The sequence below is a fragment of the Salminus brasiliensis genome, chromosome 9 (genome assembly GCF_030463535.1).
Source record: "Salminus brasiliensis chromosome 9, fSalBra1.hap2, whole genome shotgun sequence".
NCBI classification, from domain to species: domain Eukaryota; kingdom Metazoa; phylum Chordata; class Actinopteri; order Characiformes; family Bryconidae; genus Salminus; species Salminus brasiliensis.
In genome coordinates this window covers 18,138,110-18,159,003 of record NC_132886.1, presented here as the reverse complement: position 1 = coordinate 18,159,003, position 20,894 = coordinate 18,138,110, and the positions used below count along the sequence as shown (strand labels likewise).

Here is a 20,894-nt window from a genome sequence, read left to right as displayed (position 1 = left end):
CCCGTGGCATCCTCCCTGTGTTGGTGTGTCCGCATATTTGAAGCTCCATTTAAAAGCCACTGAATGGACGGGAATTTCCAACAATGGCGACCTGGACACAGTTGAGTGAGCATCTCTCTCTCCCTCTCTCTCCGCGCCCCAGGATCCGATGCTGCCTTGCACAAAGCCCCCCTTTCACCCCGCCTGTACTCCCATACACCACGTGGAGGACGGATGGAGGGAAAAGCCATTTTTAATTAGATGTATCACACACGCCGTGCAGCTACAACCATCCAGGCTAATTTGTACCCCCTGTCCGGTTGAGGCAGCTCTCTGAAATGAGTCCATTAAAGTTGCGTTACGAGTCGTCGTGGGCTGTTGTAACCCAGTCCTATAGGCTACATACAAAACACTAGATGTCCAAGTGTCTAATGAACTCAGCTACTTTAAGTTACACCCAATAAGTTGCACCTATTGCTGACACACACACACACACACACACACACACACACACAGCTTGTCTAGTCCCTGTAGAGAAGTACTGCCAATAGAATAGGACTTTCTAATGCATGTCAGCATGATCCTATTGGCACCATGCCTAATGATGGTATATTTTTGACACCTATTTAAAGGGGTCTGTGGTTGTGTGTGCACATTCATGTGCTGTAAGTCTCCAAGTGTGTCTTATGTTTCTTAAATGTGCAAAAATACAGTGTGCAAGACATTTTATTGGAGGCTGCCCAGTGCAGTATTGGCACTGAGAGTAGCCTATATACACTATATTGCCAAAAGTATTCACCCATCCAAATCATTGAATTCAGGTGTCCCAATCAATTCCATGGCCACAGGTGTATAAAACCAAGTACCTAGAACTAGAAGCTCAGTAAATTCCAGTGTGGTACCGTGATAAGATGCCACTTGTGCAACAAGTCCAGTCGTAAAAACGTCCAGTCGGCCTCCAAATTTCATGTGGCCTTCAGATTAGCTCAAAAACAGTGCGTAGAGAGCTTCAGGTAATGGGTTTCAATGGCTGAGCAGCCTTACTTCACCAAGCGTAATGCAAAGCTTTGGATGCAGTGGTGTAAAGCACACCACCACTGGACTCTAGAGCAGTGGAGACGTGTTCTCTGGAGTGACGAATCACACTTCTCCGTCTGGTCAGGAGAACGGTACTTGTCCGACCGCATTGTGCCAAGTATAAAGTTTGGTGGAGGGGGGATTATGATGTGGGTTGTTTTTCATCTGTATGAAGGCCAGAAGTAGAGCTGTGAGCTCAGTGTAAAGCCCTCAAAGTGAGGCGCAAAGGACCGCACGATAGTCGGGGAACAACAGGTGGGTACTAGCCAGGTTCTTGGCTAAAAGCTAACTCTACCAGACTATACTTCACCTTTAAAGGCCAGTTATGAACAGTCTTTCTATCAGTGTCTAGTGTAGTTTCAGACATCACTGAATGTGAACAGCCAGTAAGCTGATCTGATAAGTTTGGCAGCCAGTCAGCGCTCAGTAGACAGAATGGTAGCTAGCTAGCATGCTCCTGCTCTAAACCTGTTTGATGGAGAACGTTGGAAAATGGTGTTTGTCATAGATGCTTCTGCTTTCCTAAATTACCAAAACAACCTGTGTTAGAAACTAGAAACTAGTTTAATGTTTTTCACAACCATTTTAAAGAAATCACAGAAAAAAAAAAATTATACCAGGTGTCTTTCAAACTGGCTCTGGTAATGGCTGCGCCTGAAATTTAAGAAATGCCACATTTTAAGACAGAGACGCACCCAGTCAGAAGTGTAGTGACTCAGATCACTTAAAATACAGGTTACTTGTTGAAAAATACCAGCAGCTAACTGTACATCTAGTATTGAGCTGTCAACACCTTGCCCTTAAGTCCACCTCGGAGGCTCGTACATCCGACTTAGTAAGACATGGTGGTTGGTGTGGCGCAACAGATAACACCACTACCAGCCACTGAGCTACCACACCATGTGGGAGACTGGGGTTCGATTCCTGGTCTGGGTGACTGTGCTGCGCTACACCAATAAGAGTCCTTGGGCAGGACTCCTAACACTACACTGGCCCACCTCTGTAATATGAGTAACCTTGTAAGTCGCTCTGGATAAGAGCGTCAGCTAAATGCCACAAATATAAATATATAATATAAATATAAATATACATCATTTCCGTTCAAGTGGTTTTGGTCGAAAACACCACAAACACCCTGTTTCGTGTTTACTTCTATAGTCAACAGAGAGCAGGTGTATTTACAATTATTAATATCTAAACAAAAGAGCATAAGCAAGAGCAGTAGATAAGCGATATTTGATCCAATGAGAAGCATCAGTGGCATGCACTTGTCTTTTGTTTAGGTGTGAATGAATAAACCATTAAACAATATCCTGCACAGTTTGTGTTGCTGCTAAATAACTAGCACTAACTAACGCCATACAGTTATAGCGTATCCACTCGTAAATACACTAGTATTATAGTTTGTGGTGGCGTTTACGTGCACTCATCTCGCAAATGCGATATTTTCGACCTGACTTGAAGGCAGCCTACGGCACATGCAGCTACCTTTAGTCTTGGACGCAGCCATGGTTCTCGCGTGAACGTAAAGTGCACGTGTCCCACTAACGCTTTCAGCCAATCACAGAAGAAGTTTTAATTAGGCCACGCCTCCATTCTCATAAGACTTAGCAGCTAGCTCGTTAGCTTCAGAACAAGCTCGCCTGAGAATGTCAGGTAACGGTTAAATCTGTAAATATGAGTATTTTATAAACCATGTAGTTCTACATACAGGATAAAGGACGCAATACCCAACACGTATAAGCAATAACCACCACATATTAAACCATCTCATTCATTTTATGTAGCTAGTTTTATTTATTAGCAACACCGGAAAACGTCCGCTAGAAATGTAGCTAGCGCTAGTTAGCTAGCATAGCTAGCTAAAAACTTTACTGGCGCAAACTGGCTCCAAAACGACGCTAAAACGCCGTTAACATTTACAACATTTAGTTCATAGTTTCTGATATTTTTGAAATCTTCTCTCCCTCCTTGTTTTAGCCATGTCCAGATGCGAATATAGTTTGCTCTGTAATTTCCCGAAGTGTCGAGCCAAGCTGAGCGGGTTCGCCTGGGTCACGGCCTGCTCCCATGTCTTCTGTGATCATCACGGCTCTGGTGAATTTAGCCGGACCCCTGCGATCTGCCCCGCATGTTCGTCCACACTGTCGGGAAAGCTGGACATTGTACGCACAGAGCTCGCTCCATCAGAGCAGTACAAGGCCATGGTTTTAGTTGGATTACGGCCCGAGACAGTCCTGGATATCAGTCAACGAGCACTGGCGTTTTGGACGTATCAGGTTTGCCCTGTATTTAAATTCACGAACCTGAACTGCTGCTTGGGCTATACACACACACAAAGGCTACTTATATTAGCTAGCTATTGAGTCAGTCATCACCTGATACACTTAACGTGCTTCAGGTAAACCAAGAAAGGCTGATGATGGAGTACAGTTTGTCTCGGGCTGAGGTGCAAGTCGTCCAGATGGAGAAGGTGATTGCACAGCAGAACCAAACCAGAGAGCTTGAGATGAATGCTCTGAGAGAGGAGATTGCATCACTCAACAAGGTTTATCACACTTTATTTAATGAATCCATTTTACAGTTAATTCAGTAATCTGAATCTTGGACACAGCAGTAGATGTTTGTGTTGTTTTAGCCAGTCTGAGTACTACACTGTACACCCCACTTTACAGTATGAGTGATTTCTAAACATGTACGACTGAAACACTAAATAGAGATAAAATAGTAATTGTAATGTATTTATAACTTCATTTTCTTACTACAGGAGTTACTGGTCTTGAATGATTTCCTAATAAATCTATTTGTAAGCACTGGATTCTCCTTCTCAATATTCTCTCTGTGTCCAGAGGCTGGGGGAATATAAGCAGAAGTACAGTGAGGTTTCAGAGCTTCTGATGAAGAAAAACAGACAGTATCAGAAGCTTCAGGGGCTGTTTGAGGCATTGCGGCTGCGCTACATCCCAGCTGGTTCGAGAGATGGACTCCACCATGCATCCCAAGCATTTACCACTGGTCAGTTAAAACTTTGCTAAAGCTCAAACAGATGAAAGGAAGTGAGTGTAAAAAGGGGAAGTGGGAAAAGAGGCATGAATATTATAACATCAGTTGTATTAAAGCTGAAACTTGAATTATCTCTCCAGTTTTTGGGGATGAATAAGATCAGATCATGTTTGACAGGCTAGCCCAGTTTACTGTAGAACAGAGCAATATGTTCTAACGCAAGACACTGACATCGCTCCCTGAATTTACTCCCTTTAGGACTGGTTAGACAGCACTCTCCCCATGGCAGTCCTCCTTTCCTGACTGTGGGAGCAGAGGGTGATCGTCTCTTTTCTTTAGAACCAGAGAGCTTCAAGAGCTTTTTCCAGTTTAACTCCTCCCCAGGAGAGAAAGGTCATTCATTTATGAAGAAAAACTGACTACAGTGCATTATTGTATAGATTGAGATGCATCTGCAGTTTTCCCACGTATAATTGTCTAACTCAATTACAAGTGTGTATTCTGCCTCTGTTGAATAATCCATTGTTCTTTGTATTATCTGGTGTTTACAGAAAACAGATGGTAGAAGTAAAAATGTTGCTGAAGCTATACTGTGCATGCCATTGGGCAGTATGGATGTTTTCTAAACTGGTACAAAGTCCATCACACACTAGCAAAGACGTTAACAGTACACACCTGGAAGTAAATTGTAGCATTTCTTCCGTATCCCGATTTTACCAGAAGCCATGTACATGTTGCTTTCTTGCCTGTTCTCCTCACTTTACTACTAGGGATGCTGTGTCAAAATGTACTTTTGTGTTGCTGGGTTTATCCATTAGAAAGGCAGTATTGGGTAATAGGAACGGTTTGGACACCTTTGTGACGAAGTTCACTAAAAGTTCAAATGTAAATTAGACCGGCTTATATTATATGCATGTCCACTCATCGGTTCCATTTGTTAGAGAAATTAAAACTCTTGTACAAAACCGTGTAAAAGATGTGGATCACAATTCCTGTTCACAAGCTGAGTATTTGCTTGACTTTGGTGTGCTGTTTCCATAGTCAAAGATTCATTTCCAGTACTGATTGTGAGAATTTGAACCTGATATTGGCACCAGCCTAGTCATTATCACATTAAACACATGCAGGTGAACTATAATCTCCAACAGTGAGTAAAGTGGTGTCAGTTATCAAAATGCTGTGCTCATTAAAATATGTGCAAGTTCACAAGGTACACTTTGAATTGTTATTTCATCTTATGGAAAATAACACTTTGACAAGTATGTCGGGAGCACCATTGGAAGAATTTTATTTTTCCGGACCTCGAATGCGGAACAGGCAGCAGCAGAATGTTTTACAAAAACGCGAACTCCAGACAATACAAAAAAAAAAAAAAATTAAATATGTACAAACAATTGAAACTAAAACAGAACACACTATATACAAGCAAAATGAGAAGACAACAAAAACTACCCTTCCTTTAACCATAGTCGTTCTTTGTTTGCACTCACTTTCATTCAGTGTGTGGTTTGTAACTGACTGAAGTTGCTGTTTGGCTTTGCATTGCTTGTCTCTTTCCATTGACAACGAGCAGCAGAGGAGAGTCCACTCGTATACTCCGGAAATCATAAGACTGCAAAGAGAAAGTTTGAATTTAGATGTTTAAGTACACCATAACATGTAAAATAGGAAAGTGCAGGAATGCATATACCTTGTCATTGTGTGTTATACTGTGCCGTTTGACTTGTGGCTCAGGGATGACTACTGTGTCTCCTATTAAAACACCCCAGCCATCCGCTATATTGTAAACCATGACCACACAACACGTTTCCTCGCTGTCCACCATCCCAAATGTACTGTATATAAAAAAATAAAAAATAAATTATATATCACCAATATCATCTTTGAATACATGCAAATGCCACCTCTTTATTTACTCCCCCATTATCAGCTAGAGGAGTTTGTCAGAATCATTGCTGAGCTAATGACTCAAATAAGGAAAATGTATGGATTCACTCACAAGGCCATTCGGCCTTCTGTGGCCAGACTAAAGACTACTTTTCCCAGGGCTGCAACACCAGAGTTGTGGCCATGTGTAAGGGCAGAGAAACAGCGAGCCTCCAGGCTTCCTGTGCGGCCTGTGGGGGAGCGGAACTGGGGGGAGGCACATGGACCCAAAGAAGATGCGCTCAGGGAGGAGAGCATATTACGCAAGCGCCGTGCTTTTACCTTGCCCTGAGAGAGAGAGAGAGAGACACACACACAGACTTACAGCACACTACTGCCACCTATTGGTGAAAACACTCATCATCGATGCATATCATTCATTTTTCTTGCAAAACGATTTTCTAATTTCAGTTCCTTAATAGATGGCTCCTAAATTTGGGACACTCAATATTAACAAACTAGCAAAGACACGGATTGCTGTGGAACTAGTGAATGGAGCTGTTCAGAAGAGAGTAGTTAGAGTTTCTCTCAAAGGAGAGAAAGTAGGTGGGTTAGCTTCAACAAGCTGAAGGTTTGGTGTAAACTGAACCATTGCAGTGGATTTAATAATTTTATATTTTATTTAGTTTTATTTTCAACCTGTATAGCTGTGTCCCACATATTCCTACTTTTCACATTTTAAAATCATGTTAATTAACAATACTTTTACCAAATTACTCACCTTATTCTCTATTAAACTAGTGACTTGATCCAGATACTTCAGCAACTGCTTCTCTCTCTCTGGAGGCTCATCCCAGCCAGGGTCAAGAGCAGCAGCCCGACTGTATCCAGCCAAAGCTGAACTGAACATCTCCTCATACTGGAACAGCTAACATAGTAAATATGGAAGTGAAACCTAAAGTAAGTATCTTCCGTACAATGCTAGCAGCTTACATTTGCTACTAAGGGGAAGACAAACTTGGACTAGCACACTAAAAGACTCATGGCTATTTTTAGAAGCTGGCAGGGCAGAATGAATGACAGATTAAAGAAAAGTGAGAAAAAAACAAAGTTACCGTGGCCCGATTGAAGTGTAGATCGGCATTTGAAGCTGATGCTTTGTCAATTTTCTCCTTTAACATACAAACAAGACACAATAAGCAAGCATGTCCAGTGGAAATATTTGTAATACTACTTTAGAATAGTTGAATTACTGTACGTGTGTGTGTGCTTGTTCACTCACAGCTTGTGAATAGGCACTAAGAGCTTGCTGAGACATCTGAGGATTCTGTCCACTGGAGAAGAACAGGGAGATGTATGCATTTCCTAAGACATCTGCCCAAAAAATAAATAATTTTAAAATGTTTGTCATGTTAGTTATACTGAAATTATCCAACTGTGGTACATTCAAAAGAGATGGACAAATCAGAGCATGATGAACTCACACCAAGATGTTCCATCTGTGACGTCTAGTTGCACAGCCTGTCTGGCTAGGTCTACGCTTTCCATAATACGTTTGCCATGGTCCTGTGCTCCCCCTTCTGGAGGAAGCTGCCTCAGCACCATAGAGAGGCTTCTCAATGATACTTTGTTCTTGGACTAAACAATGTGATAAAGACAGCAATCATTACAAATGGGGGGGGGAGGGGGGGGAGACTGAAAAACTAAAAATTATTCACAATTACTTTGCTTGATTATACCTGTTGTAGAGCCCCTGTAAAGCAGGTCTTTGCAGCAACCAGGTCTCCTTTCTTCCAGTACTGCTCGCCTAACGTGTTCCACCCCTCTACCAGACCAGGCTCCAATTTTACTGCCCGAGAGAGGCTTTCTTCTGCTGCCTGACTGAACTGTGGTGTAATGTTCAGACACCGACCCCGCAGGAGCAGGTACTGGGCACTGTGTTTGTATAGATCTGACAAATGTATGAAGATAGAAAATTGCATTAGAAAGAGAGGGGAAAAAAGTATCTGGATTAAGAGGTGCATACTGTTCATAAACATGCAATTACAAAAGTTGACAGCTCATCCCTACATCCCTTTTTATGCATTGTGTAAATTTAGTGTATATATTGCCATTTTTATTCTTATATATTTTATTATCTCTATATATATATACTTATTTTAGGTTATTTATTTATTCTACTCCATCCAGTTGTTTCATGTGAGCCGACAGTTGTGAATACGACTAACTGTATCTTCTGTCCGGGATGGGCCTTACTAGATTTTGGAGCACTGCTGTGAGGCTTTAATTGTATTCAGTGACAAGAGCACCAATGAGGTCTAAGATATTGAATGATAACCACCCCACCCCACCTCACCCCACCTCACCCCAAAAGTACTGGATGGAGAACCTTCATTCCAGAGAACATAGTTCCCCTTATGTGAATCGACCCATGCAGCCCATTCTGCTCTAAAAGCTTTTCTGTGGTGATTATATAAGCTGTGTGCAAACATTCAAACACCTGCTGTATATCAGTAATGCAGTTTTAGGCATACTGGTATGCTCTGCCCTTGCTTGCAAAGTAGCTGAAACTCACCCTCCTTCTCCTCCAGCCTCTTCAGTGTCTTGTTCATCTCGTGGGTTACATCCTTCTGTTTTCTACTGGCATCCTCCACATTGTGTGTTTCAAAATAGTGATCCCTAAAATTATACAGTCCATCCACAAGTTCCTGCGAGAGAACAGACACATCAGACTATTTTCCACAATGGGTATGTTCATTTTCCACCTGACCCATAGCTAATACAGAAGCCAATACTTTTAGCTAAGTCTCTGTGCGCATAAAAAAAATATGATGTTCAGTGTGAAAGGACGTAGATGTGGGCATGAAAATAAAGCATTTCTAGACACTAGAAATAACAAATACAAATACAGTCTGTCTGTGCCTGTTTGTATGAGAAAAAGAAAAAGGGCAGACGGAATGTATCTAGTAGCTAGCTAGCTAGTCCTAACCCCACAGCTTTGACCCCACAGTATCGTTTTGTTAACACTCAGCATAAGACACTTTAGATTCATTCAAATTGAAATAACAAACTCGACGCCTGGAGATGTTATCGACATTTTCATGAGGAAAAACAGCAGGTTTTCAAAAAGAAACGTAGTGCTAGCACAAGCTAACGAGAGACCCACCACTTCAGTGTCGATCCACCAAACCCTAATCTACTGTCTGTACCCCAAGAGCTGCAAATGCACCATTTTCCAGTAAGGAACCTAACACTTATATTAACACTTATCAAACAGACATGAACATATCTAATGGCTCATACCGAGCCGTAGACACACTGGGTTAGCGCTACATAGCTAACATTAGCTAGATACACAGCTATGTAACTAGCTAGCAATGCGTTCGTTGTTATAGTGACAGTGGGGGGCTGGCTAACAGCAGCAGCAGCAGCGACGACATATCCAGCAGAACAACGACATTACTTATTCACAAAACAGGCCACATATAGACCACCAGGCCGACGAGCTGCTTAATGGGCTAAAAAGATCGGCAAGTCCTTTAAAATACCTTTAAAACCTCCAAATCATCTTTGTCTGCTGTTTTCTGCTCATCATCGTTGTCAACTTCAGCCATTTTTGGGTGGTAAAAGCTGAACCCCAGTGCTGAAGCTCCTCCTACTGGTTAGGAGGTCAACCCACAGGATCCGCAAAAACCGTTCATGTTGGGGTTGAATCGCCGCAAGACGGCAAAATTATAATTATAATGGCAAGCGTGTGAAATTAATGATTTTATTTATAATAATTTCTCATAGAATTTACAACCAGACTTGCATCTGAATTTAGACTTTACGGTGCCCCTAAAATATCATGGTAAAGTATTACTAGCTAATATTTAGCTGTAGACTTTAGATTCCCTAGATTTAATAAACTTATACATAAAATTGTTTTCTCGGTTAACCTAAAGCGTCCCCAAAACTGAGGGAGCAATGTATTTATTTAGCTATATAAATAGAGGGACGGATTGTACAATTAAAGAAACGATGTATTTAATTCAGTGAATTATTATTATAATTTGAGGTACGTTTTACCTCTCTGAATATTATTTTTCTGCCTGTCCGCACTTTTTCTACCGTTGATTTTACTCCGTTATAATTAGCCCACAGAAGTGTGTTTCACGGTCCGACCGCTAGAGGGCCACACAGACCTGTTTAGGGTGCCTCCATTGCGCATGTTCACAAGTCATATGCTGTCATGAGACGTCTAGCAAAAACATCGTTGTAGAGTCTTTTAGGACCCTAAAATGAAGCGTTTCCTTTTGCTTCTTGGTTTGTTGGGAATGTCAGTCTCTGCTAATGACCATCAGGGACAAATCCGGGCATTCGTCATCCCTCACAGTCATATGGACGTCGGCTGGGTGTACACGGTTCAGGTAAGTTTGCGAGAGTGTTTCTGAGAGATGCCTGCCTGCAAACTTTCAGTTCGTCTGATGGAGCTGTGATCATGGGACCATGGCTCTTCTGTAGGAGAGTATGCTTGCCTACGCCTCCAGTGTGTACACCACTGTCGTCGAGGAGCTTTCACGGGCGAAGGATCGCAGATTCATCGCAGTCGAGCAGGAGTTCTTCCGACTTTGGTGGGACTCTTCAGCTTCTCAGTGGCACAAGAAGCAGGCGAGTACTAAAGCTCCCCTCACAGGGGAGAGTATCAGTCAAAACATGATTTTAGTACTGAGGGAGGAACTGCAGTCTTCTGCAGGTTCGGTAAAGCTAATATGTCAGCCCAGAGGTGTGCAGATGTTGTGACCCATATAATATTATAATCAGAAAGAGGGAAGTACTATTTACCTGTGAATGTCTGTAATAACTGAGTAGGAGGTTCTCTCTTTCACTGAGAGAGACTCAACTAGAAGTATTCAGTTGAATCTTAGACCCAGCAAACATTTACCTGGGTGCAGGTGACCGAGTAAATGTGACTAGTAACTAATCCCCCTTTGGTATGGATACATCATCTGCAAAACTGTGGCTTTCCTGCTTCGTTGATATGATTGGGTTTGATGTAGTAAATAAAGATTGAGATGTTTTTGTAAAAACTAAGAATCTAAGCTGCAAAACAATCTGTTAAATTAAATTGCTGGAATAATGCCATTAAAATAAAGGTGCCTATTCTAGGTATGTATTTACCTATTCAGCCTACAGCAGTTTAACCCCACCCATTCAAAGGAGTGTTTCAGCCCAGACTGCTATTTCAACAAGGCGCAATAGTGGACAGCCAATCAGAACACAGATCATTTACATGTATCAGCCTTACAGACACAATAATAACAAACTGTTGAGGTTAGAAAATTGTAATGTAAAAGTAAATCCAGATTGTTTTTGGTACATAAAACCCTAAAACTGCAGTAAGTGGACTTCAGGGAAATCAAAGGGAAATGTAGGATTTGATGAGCAAGGCTTGTTCTAACATTAGGTAAGACAGCTTCTGCAGGAGGGCCGCCTGGAGTTTATCATTGGAGGTCAGGTGATGCACGATGAAGCCGTGACAGATGTTGATGATGCCATCCTTCAGCTGACAGGTTTGTGCATTGTCATGTCACCTGAAAAAAATGCTGATCTGTAACTAACAGTGGGCACATACTGACCCTCTCTCTCTCTCTCTTTCTTTCACACATTGTACGTCCCATCATCTTTGTCTCTACTGTAGAAGGACATGGCTTCTTATATGAAACGTTTGGCATCAGGCCTCGCTTCTCCTGGCATGTTGACCCTTTTGGCGCCTCTGCTACCACTCCAGTTCTGTTTGCTCTGGCTGGATTTGATGCTCACCTGATCTCTCGCATTGACTATGACCTCAAAGATGTCATGCAGAAGAACAAGGTTGTTTCCTTTCATAAATTGAACAAAGTTCAATAATCAAAATATAAACTGTGCATATACATTGACCCTTCTGTCCACTTTGATAGTGTTCAGCAATATTTCAACTTATTTTTACAATATTTTAACATATTTATACAGAAACTGCAGTTTGTTTGGAGAGGGTCACCTTCTCTAGAAGAGACCCAGGAAATTTTCACGCACACCATGGACCAATACAGTTATTGCACACCATCTTACCTCCCCTTCTCAAACAGGTAACTGTCTGGTGTTCATGCAGTATTTGTTTCTTTCCTTGTAGTATTTAAAATAAATAAAAGGCAATTTTACACAAACAACAAATAAGTGAAGTGAGAATATGATTATCTTCATCTACATTGGCACCTGTCAAGGGCTGGGAAATATTAGGCAGCAAGTGAACAGTATAAGCATAAGGATCTGAGCCAAAGTGCCAGACTGGGTCAGAACATCTCCAAAACATCAGGCAGATCTTGAGGGTGTTCTCAGTATGGACAAAGGACAGCTGGTGACAGGAGGTCAGGAGGTTATGGAAGCCTCATCTCTTACAAGACTTACAGGATCTGCGGCTAATGTCTTAGTCCCAGATTTTACAGGACACCTTCAGAGGTCTTGCAGAGTCCATGCCGCAAATGGTCAGATCTGTTTTGGCGGCACAGGGGGACCTACTCAATGTTAGAAAGGTGGTACTAATGTTATGGCTGATAATCACATACTGTAAGTCATTAACATTTCTAGTTTTTTTTTTGTTGTTGTTGTTGTTGTGTTTAGATCAGGGTTTTATTGGAATGGAGTTGCTGTGTTTCCAGACCCCCCTAAAGATGGAGTCTACCCCAACATGAGCCTTCCAGTCACAAAGGAAACTTTGGAGCCCTATGCCCAGACAATGGTGAACAACATCAAACAAAGGGCCCAGTGGTTCCGGACCAACCATGTTCTTTGGCCTTGGGTCAGTCTAGTTTAATGCCATTACCAGTTAAAGACCAATACTGATGCCGCAGTACATGGCAATGATGCATCATTCCTATAACCATTTGTCTGTACATATATTTTATAGGGTTGCGACAAGCAGTTCTACAATGCTTCAGTGCAGTTCACAAATATGGATGTTTTAATGAACTACATTAATAAGCACAGCGAGACATTTGGAGTGACAGTTCAGTATGCCACTCTCAAAGAGTACTTTCAAGCTGTACACCAATCGAATCTGTCGTGGGAGGTGAGGGGGAGCCAAGACTTTCTTCCTTATTCCACTGGTATGTTAAGTATTCTTTAGATTTGGCATAAATCAATTATCCAGACTACTTCATGCAACAGATTTCAAAGAAGAAGCATTTTCAATAGATGTAGTGGTGTGACTGTGCAGTACTTAAAGTCGCTCCCTGACTACCTGAGACTCCATCCACTTGAATGGAGTCATCCTAAAATTGAAATGGACCTTTTTACCATTTCAACTATAGATAACATTACTGGTCATATTTAGGGTCGTTCCTCATATGTAAAAGACAGAAACCTGATTTTTCTGCAATCTTCCATTACAGTATAAAGGCTTTTGCCTGTTTCTGAGTTTACCAGGTTTACCATGTTGTCTTGAAAATGTGACTGGAGATTCCATAAAGAGACTTTTAGACAATACAAGAACTTGTATTTTAAGATGTAAGAGGTCATATCTACTTTGTGTTTTTTCTTTTGTGATTGCTTCAGAACCGTTCCAGGCATGGACTGGATTCTATGCCTCCAGAAATGTCCTTAAAGGAGTGGCAAGAAGAGCCAGTGCCCTTCTCCATGCAGCAGAGTCTTTGTTTGTTCGGTACCGGATCAAGTATCCAGAAGGTCCTGTCCAGAAAGAATGGGCCCTGGACAAGCTTAAAGCTCTCAGATGGGCAGTCTCTGAGGTTAGAACAAATAGTTTCAGAATATGTGATGTACAGGACATTTATGCTGAACTGTTGTTATCTGTTCTTCACTAAACCAGGTTCAACATCATGACGGGATCACAGGTACAGAATCCCCTAAAGTGGCTGATATGTACATGGAGCACCTCACACAAAGTATGATGGGAGTACAAGAGCTCTTGGCTGCCATGTTTCTTCTCCCTCAGAACCCTGGCACGGCTAGTGCCAGCTATAGATCTACCCCAGAAGGTACACGTGAGTCATGTTTACAGAATTTATTGATTCAACAAATCCTTTATCATCATCAAATCTTTTTTTTAATAGGTCACAGTGAGTTAAACCATGTGACTTATGATACATTACATTAGCACATTTGTTTGCATCATTTAATATTTTCAACTACAGCATTCTTTTAGCATAACCTCATTATTTACTAGGTGTCTTAACCATGATATATAATAAATATCATGCATTTAAAAATAATATATAATAATTGTATTGCACACTAGAGCCATCAGAGGACCTTGAGCAGCACATCATTGTGTACAACCCACTTTCCTGGAACGTTACAACATACATCAATGTTTCTGTAAAATATCCTATGGCACTTGTATTCGATGACAACGGGTTAGCAGTTCCTGCTCAGGTAACTCCCCCTCTCAAACTCTCACCAGACGCATGGTAGTGGTAACCAGCCCTACTCCTAGACACGCTGCATACTTTATCTCCAAGCCTAATCAACCACACTGTGTCCATATAAGGATCTTCATTGATTAGCTTAATTAGGTGTAGTAGATTGAAGTAAAACCTTGGAATGTAGATCTCCAGGATTGGAGGATTGGTGACCACTAATAAACACTACAGTATGCATCAACTGTAAATTCTTTTCATATCTTCACGTATGTATTTTAGTGGAGAATTATTTGTTTATTCATCAGACCATTTTCTGACCAGTGTTTCCTGAATATCCATCGTGTTCCTGCAGATCCAGCCTTCTGCAGAGTCGCCAGCGGACTATGACCTTTTCATTATGGTGGAACTTGGAGGACTTCAGTACAGAAAATATCTCCTGCAGTTTCCACAGACAAAGTGTAACAAGGGTTCTAGCTGTGGGCTGACTCACGCAGCAAGAGTGGTGAAGTTTAAAAGACGTAACATTGGTGAATGGAAGAAGACGGGTAGAACATTCTTGCCTGTGCTAAATGAATGCTACAAGCTGCTGTTTGACCAGGAGACTAATCTACTGCACAGTATAACAAATAGGTTAGCTCATCTTTTTCTCATTTAGACTTAGATTTTTACCCCGACTTGGTGATCTTACAACGTCAGGAATCATGTTTACAATGCTTCTAAGCTGTGTCGTCTTTCTTTGTCAGTTTTACTTTTGACTGAGATCACTGTCAACAAAGTAAAAACTGTGACCGCACATAAAAAATCATATCCGAATATTACAACCACCTCTGGTCTGTAATGAATCCTGGCTATTAGATCAGCTCCACTTGCTGTATATGAGCACTTTGTAGTTTTATAATTACAGACTGTAGTCCTTCTGTTTCTCTGCATGCTTTTATATTGGCCTTCTTTCACACTGTTTTTTAATGGTCAGGACCCCACAGAGCAGGTATTGGTTGGGTGATGGGTCATTCCCAGCACTGCGGTCACTCTGACATGATGGTGTTGTTAGTGGACGTTGTGCTGGTTCAGTAGATCAGACACAGCCGTGCTGCTAGAGTTTTTAAACACCACTATATAGCATCACTATATTGTCCACCGACCAGAAATATCCAGCCAACAGTGTTCTGTGGGCAGATTCCTGACCACTGATGAAAGACTAGGGGAAGACAACACAAACTGTGCAACAACAGATGAGCTTCTGTATCTGAGAGTCACTGTCTATAGAGTCTATAGAGTGAATACAGTGTTTAAAAACTCTGACCCCCCCCCCCCCACACACACACACACACACCCCCCAAATGGGCAAATGGAACTGATATAATAGGGGTAAGTTCATTCCAAACCAGGGGTGGTCATAATATTTAGATATGAGTGCGTGTGTGTGTGTGTGTGTGTGTGTGTGTGTGTGTGTGTGTGTGTGTGCGTGTGCGTGTGTGCATGCTTTTTGTGTTAAGAACATTAATTTATGATTTCTCTGCTCCAGGCTTGAGGGCAAAAAGGTGAGGATTCGCCAAGATTTCTGGGAGTATGAGGCCAATGGAGATGTGCATGCAGGGCCCATTTCAGACAACTACATCTTCACGGCCAATAGATTTGCAGTTCCTGCCTACAAATCTGTTGCAATGGAGATCATTCCAGGGAAGATCGTTTCTGAGGTCCGGCAGTATTTCTACAGGTAAAAAAACTTGAGCAAGCTGGATTTTTTTTAAATATTGAAAGTGATAGTTTGCCCATTTTCGTCATGTAATGGTGTGTAGGGTTTGGTGTGTAGGGTTTGCCTTGCACTTGAGCTCCAAGGACCAATATTGGAAGGTTGTGGCCACCAAGTAGCATCATTCAAACTGCACAAAGAGTTAGTTGTGCAGTTTTCCAAATACTTATTACTGGTCATAAGCTTGCTTAGTTGTTAGTTTGACTAGCTTTGTAGCTCCCATGCTAAAGTAGACATGCAAACATCAGACACCAAACATGTTTTCACTGATTACACACATTAGGGGGTAAGAGAAAAACTGTGTAGATATTGAGTAAAAATTTGAACTCCTCTCTGCAGGGAAAAGTCTGATAAGAACTACACTTACTCGGTGGTCACTCGTGTTCCAGTGGGATTCAAAGACAGGTTGCTGTGTCAGAGGCTGGATCAGAGCTATGCAGTGGGCCCCCTAGTGGTAAATCGAGAAGCTGTGCTCAGAACCACAACTAGTCTGAATAATAACAGGACTATATTCACAGACAACAATGGCTATCAGATGCTGAAGAGGGAGCACAAAGAGTACATCAACAACACAGTGTCTCGAGTAAGCATGATCAGATGTCAGTTTGAGACTGAAGAGAATCTGTTCATATTGTTTAATAGTTTTTTTCCCCACCTTTGTTCACTTCTGTGTTTTTGTGGGGGTTTGTAGAGCTACTACCCAATGGTGCGACAAGCTTTTATTGAAGATGACTCCTGCAGACTGGCCGTACTCAGTGAGAGGGCACATGGAGTAGCTAGTCTTGGGCAGGGCCATATTGAGGTACACACACTCAACATTATTGTAATATTTACATTATTATTTTATTAGTGTAAACATAGTATTAAATTTATTATCTATTTTTTGGCAGGTTGAGGTGTATCTGTTGACTTGTCTGGTCATTGCAGGTGATGCTTCATAGGCGACTATGGAACAACCAAGAATGGAATCGAGGATATAACCTAACCCTGAACGACTCCTCTGTGGTTCGGCCTGTTCTGTGGATGATGCTGGGCTCTCCTGCTGGCATGGCAACCCTCAGTCAGCAGGGGGCACTATATCTACAGCACAGACCTGTGGTCTTGCCCATTGACAAACCTTGTGAGTTATCCCATGATTATATTAATTTGTGGTTTAATTTTAATTCACAATTAGTTGCTCTTTTGATAAAAAAAAATCAAACGGTGCTCTTGATAACAAACCTTCTTTTCCTCATTTCCTCAGTTCTTGGCAGGAAAAGTATTAGAATATAAAACACTGTGGGTAACGGTAGATAGAACGGTATACTGACAGTGTGATCATTAGATAATGTTTTTCTGTGACAGACCGACCCTGGACTGAACAAGAAAAGTGGAATGGGCCCACTGTTCAACCTGTGGTTTTGCCTCCAAATCTGCACATGCAATACCTCGGTATCCCTGGATGGAGCTACGGCCCAAATCACACCCAGCATCTCAAGCATGTCAATTCAGGTAGACCTCTCCAGTCCTCCAGAACAGGCTAAAACAAGGTCTTTTATAGGGAGCCTAAAATTGTCTGCTTTAATAAAGGGTTGTATACTAATGCTGTCACACAAAATCTTTGTAGCTCCAAAATGGTATCTTTACAACAGTAAATTTGGAGCTTTTCTATTGGTCCAATAATTAAATTCTGCCAAAAAATCTTTCCGATTCAAATTTTGTTAAAAACAGAAAAACAAGACTGTTGCATGATTTTATTATTATTATTATTATTATTGTTGTTGTTGTTGTTGTTGTTGTTGTTAATTAATGTGTCATCAACTAATACACAGTCTTTCTTTAATTCATCTTTTAATTTTTTTTTTTTATGTACAGGTGAAGAAAAAAAGCCAGAAACAGACTTTGATCGAGTTCTTTTGAGGATTGCTCATCTGTATGAAAAAGGAGAGGACCCTATCCTGTCCAAAACCACCACCATAAACTTAAAGGTAAAACTATGTATTACATCACTTCTTATTCATTTAATGAGATTAACCTTAATCTTATCAACTTAATTACTTACTTATCTATGATTTATATATGTGCATTATAATGAACAACCTAGGCACAATATATTGTTTTAGCATCATTATTGCAATGTGCACATGCGCAGTAGTCACATTACAGTACATGCAATGTCTTGTGCAATGTCAAATAATAAAAAAAAAACTTTACTACTTAATACAAAGTGAAAAGTAACACTGTTCTCATTGTCTGTGACATATATCTACCAGAGTATATAATACTGTTTATTTTACTCTAATCTTGTGATCTTGCATGTTGAATCAATGATTTATGGTGAAATGTGGTGAAAGATCCTGTATATTTAGATCACAATATGTATAACAGAAAAGATTGTGCAGCCTTATTAAGAACATGGTTTTTGTCCCCCCCCATTTTTTCATCAGACATTTGTTGTAAGGCTTTCCAGTATAAATATGTAGCAATTGTTTCAACTGACTCATTAAGGATACTGAATAAGATCAAACATTAATGGGTATATTTTAACCATAGCTATTCAATTATCTACTGCTGTTTGTTTTGCTTTTTTTTTTGTTAAAGCGATGTTTTAGTACTGCATTTTTAAGAAATTGATGGGTATAATAATACAGAGACAGAATGAAAAATATAAATTCCATGCTTGCTTTGCCTATATAGGAAATCATGCAGGGCTTAGGTGAAGTGAAGGCAGTGCAAGAACGTTCCCTCACAGGAACGTGGGATATTTCCGACCTCCAGAGATGGAGCTGGAGAACTAATGAGAAAGCAGAGAATAAAGGTATGATCTGCTTTCCTTTTACCAATAAAATGCCATGTGGCACTGTAATGTACAAGTTGCTAGTCCATTAGGGACACCAGCCTTACTCACCACTGTGTTACTGGCTGTCCATATGTGGTGCTGCATTCCATCTGTGAAAAAGGAATGACCACTACTAATCAGGTGTTTGGGTGCTGACCATTGTCACTGTTGAAGTGATCCCCACATGTTGGTCACATAATGGTGTGTGATCTGCTGATATGAATGCATCAGGACCATATAGACTTACAGATAGAGGCTGTAGCTCATCTCTTTCTAGACATACATTGTGTTAGTCATCTTCTAGCCCTTTACCAATTATCAAGATTTTTTCACAGGACCACTGTTGGCTAGCAAGAGTCAGACTTGACATCTGAAATGTTTAATGCTTCTTAAGCTACATCTTAGTTAATAGTTAATACACAATATGGTTATAAATATGCTGCATAATGCTTTGAGACATTGCTTTTCATAGCTTTTTAGAAGAAATCTAGAAGAAAGAAATTTATTTTCCAAAGGATTTCTTTTTCTTTTTTACTCTTTTTAATTTTACCCAACTTCTGGCTGCTTTCATTACCACTGTAAAGAACCTGTTCAATGTTGTTTTTTTCTACATTGAACAATTTAACTTTAAATTCAAAATTACTGTACATGTACTGTACCTGTTAAAATGGCCAGTGAGTGTAGTGACAAGATAACTAAATAGAGTTTGATTGTGAATAGAATATTGAGTGTGTGTGTGTGTGTAATAGAAACTAGTATCAAAACTGAAGCCGAAACTGCTCATTGAAGTCTCATTGTGTGTGTGTGTTACAGAGACCTCCTTCAGACATGTGCCTGTGGACTTCAACGTGACCATATCACCTAAAGAGATCAGAACCTTCTTCATTTACTTTTAAGAGAGACATTCATCTTACTTAGGTTTTTCAGTATTGTTTTCCTGCTCAAAGATCATCCAACGTATAAAAACCTTGTCAAGATTTGAGTCTAAGCAGTTTACAAAACCTCTTACAAATATGACTGTCTCATTACTCCAAAAAACAACACATCTGGTATATTGTCTCTCTACCTAAATCCTGATGCACAGATCACTTTGGTCATGTTTGCACTAATTCTTGGTAAACATTTGTTATCTGTTCAAAATCATTTGCCAAATCTAAACAGGTGGCATTATTGTTGATTGTAGTTCTAAGTTTATCATATAATCCTTGTGTGTGTGTTGTGATTAGATCTCAGCTGTCTTCTATGAAGATCAATACAGACAATGATTTTTTTTTTTCTATTTGCATTTTGAGAAGATTTAACCATGTCAATTTTGAAATGTCATTAAAATGTAAGTATTTTGGATGATTGGTATCCTGGCATAGTTGAATGGGTTGCTTAATATGATGAAGACACAACACCAACAAGACAGAATACTGGATAAAGTTTATAAAGCTCTATTAATTCTGCCAAAATACTCATTTTGTAGGCCTTGTCAATCACAGCCCTTAGAATCGTCCATATCTGGCTGTTCTGCAAGGTTGCAGGCTGTGATGGGGATGCAACAATGCTTGGACCTCTTCAAAGCTCTTCCAGTGATCCATCAAAAGTGGCTGCTCTGGAAAAGAATGTCCAGGCTATGCCTGCCTTTAGCCATGCATCAGTTGAGGAATGGCATTGTCACTTTAACATGGAACAAATTACTATGTCTACAACTAGGGGAGGAAATCTCTAGGCATCACGTGATTCATATCAGTTATGATTAAGAGTGCTGTGATGTAAAAATAAACAATAATTTTTACATCTAGTAATCTTGGCAGTCTTGAGAGGCCAGGTGTAGCATTTCACATGTAGGAATTTACCTGGTTCATCAGCAACAACCCTGTTGGAGTGTTTTCAGTAACTAAACCATGTCGTAGTGATCTGCCATTCCTCTGCTACATTCTTTAACAGATCAGCCATATCTGCATGTGTGTAGCTCTTATTCACCACTCTTGTTTGGGCACAAGATGCTAGCTGTCAA

General features: G+C 40.7%; 3 protein-coding genes across 3 annotated transcripts; 2 read left to right on the top strand and 1 right to left on the bottom strand.

Moving 5' to 3' along the window:
* The first annotated feature begins 3,035 nt into the window (after positions 1–3,035).
* LOC140561572 (E3 ubiquitin-protein ligase CCNB1IP1) lies at positions 3,036–4,478 on the top strand. Its single transcript, XM_072686786.1, has 4 exons — positions 3,036–3,335; positions 3,458–3,604; positions 3,906–4,071; positions 4,318–4,478. Exons 1-4 carry the CDS (start codon positions 3,039–3,041, stop codon positions 4,476–4,478), a joined length of 771 nt encoding a protein of 256 aa, XP_072542887.1. The 5' UTR covers positions 3,036–3,038.
* Positions 4,479–5,323: 845 nt separating this feature from the next.
* On the bottom strand, positions 5,324–9,558 carry ttc5 (tetratricopeptide repeat domain 5). The gene is made up of 10 exons (XM_072686785.1): positions 9,474–9,558; positions 8,501–8,633; positions 7,665–7,876; positions 7,410–7,563; positions 7,208–7,299; positions 7,041–7,097; positions 6,707–6,853; positions 6,059–6,273; positions 5,750–5,894; positions 5,324–5,671 (listed from the first exon to the last, which is right to left on the bottom strand). The coding sequence occupies exons 1-10, from the start codon at positions 9,537–9,539 to the stop codon at positions 5,552–5,554; spliced, it is 1,341 nt and encodes a 446-aa protein (XP_072542886.1). The 5' UTR covers positions 9,540–9,558; the 3' UTR covers positions 5,324–5,551.
* Positions 9,559–10,130: 572 nt separating this feature from the next.
* Positions 10,131–20,254, top strand: man2b2 (mannosidase, alpha, class 2B, member 2). Its single transcript, XM_072686784.1, has 19 exons — positions 10,131–10,334; positions 10,429–10,575; positions 11,372–11,477; positions 11,606–11,778; positions 11,917–12,032; positions 12,565–12,742; positions 12,851–13,049; positions 13,498–13,688; positions 13,769–13,937; positions 14,198–14,334; positions 14,674–14,951; positions 15,847–16,038; positions 16,414–16,657; positions 16,766–16,876; positions 17,002–17,194; positions 17,419–17,565; positions 17,929–18,041; positions 18,751–18,871; positions 19,706–20,254. Exons 1-19 carry the CDS (start codon positions 10,206–10,208, stop codon positions 19,786–19,788), a joined length of 3,027 nt encoding a protein of 1,008 aa, XP_072542885.1. The 5' UTR covers positions 10,131–10,205; the 3' UTR covers positions 19,789–20,254.
* The last annotated feature ends 640 nt before the right edge of the window (positions 20,255–20,894 follow it).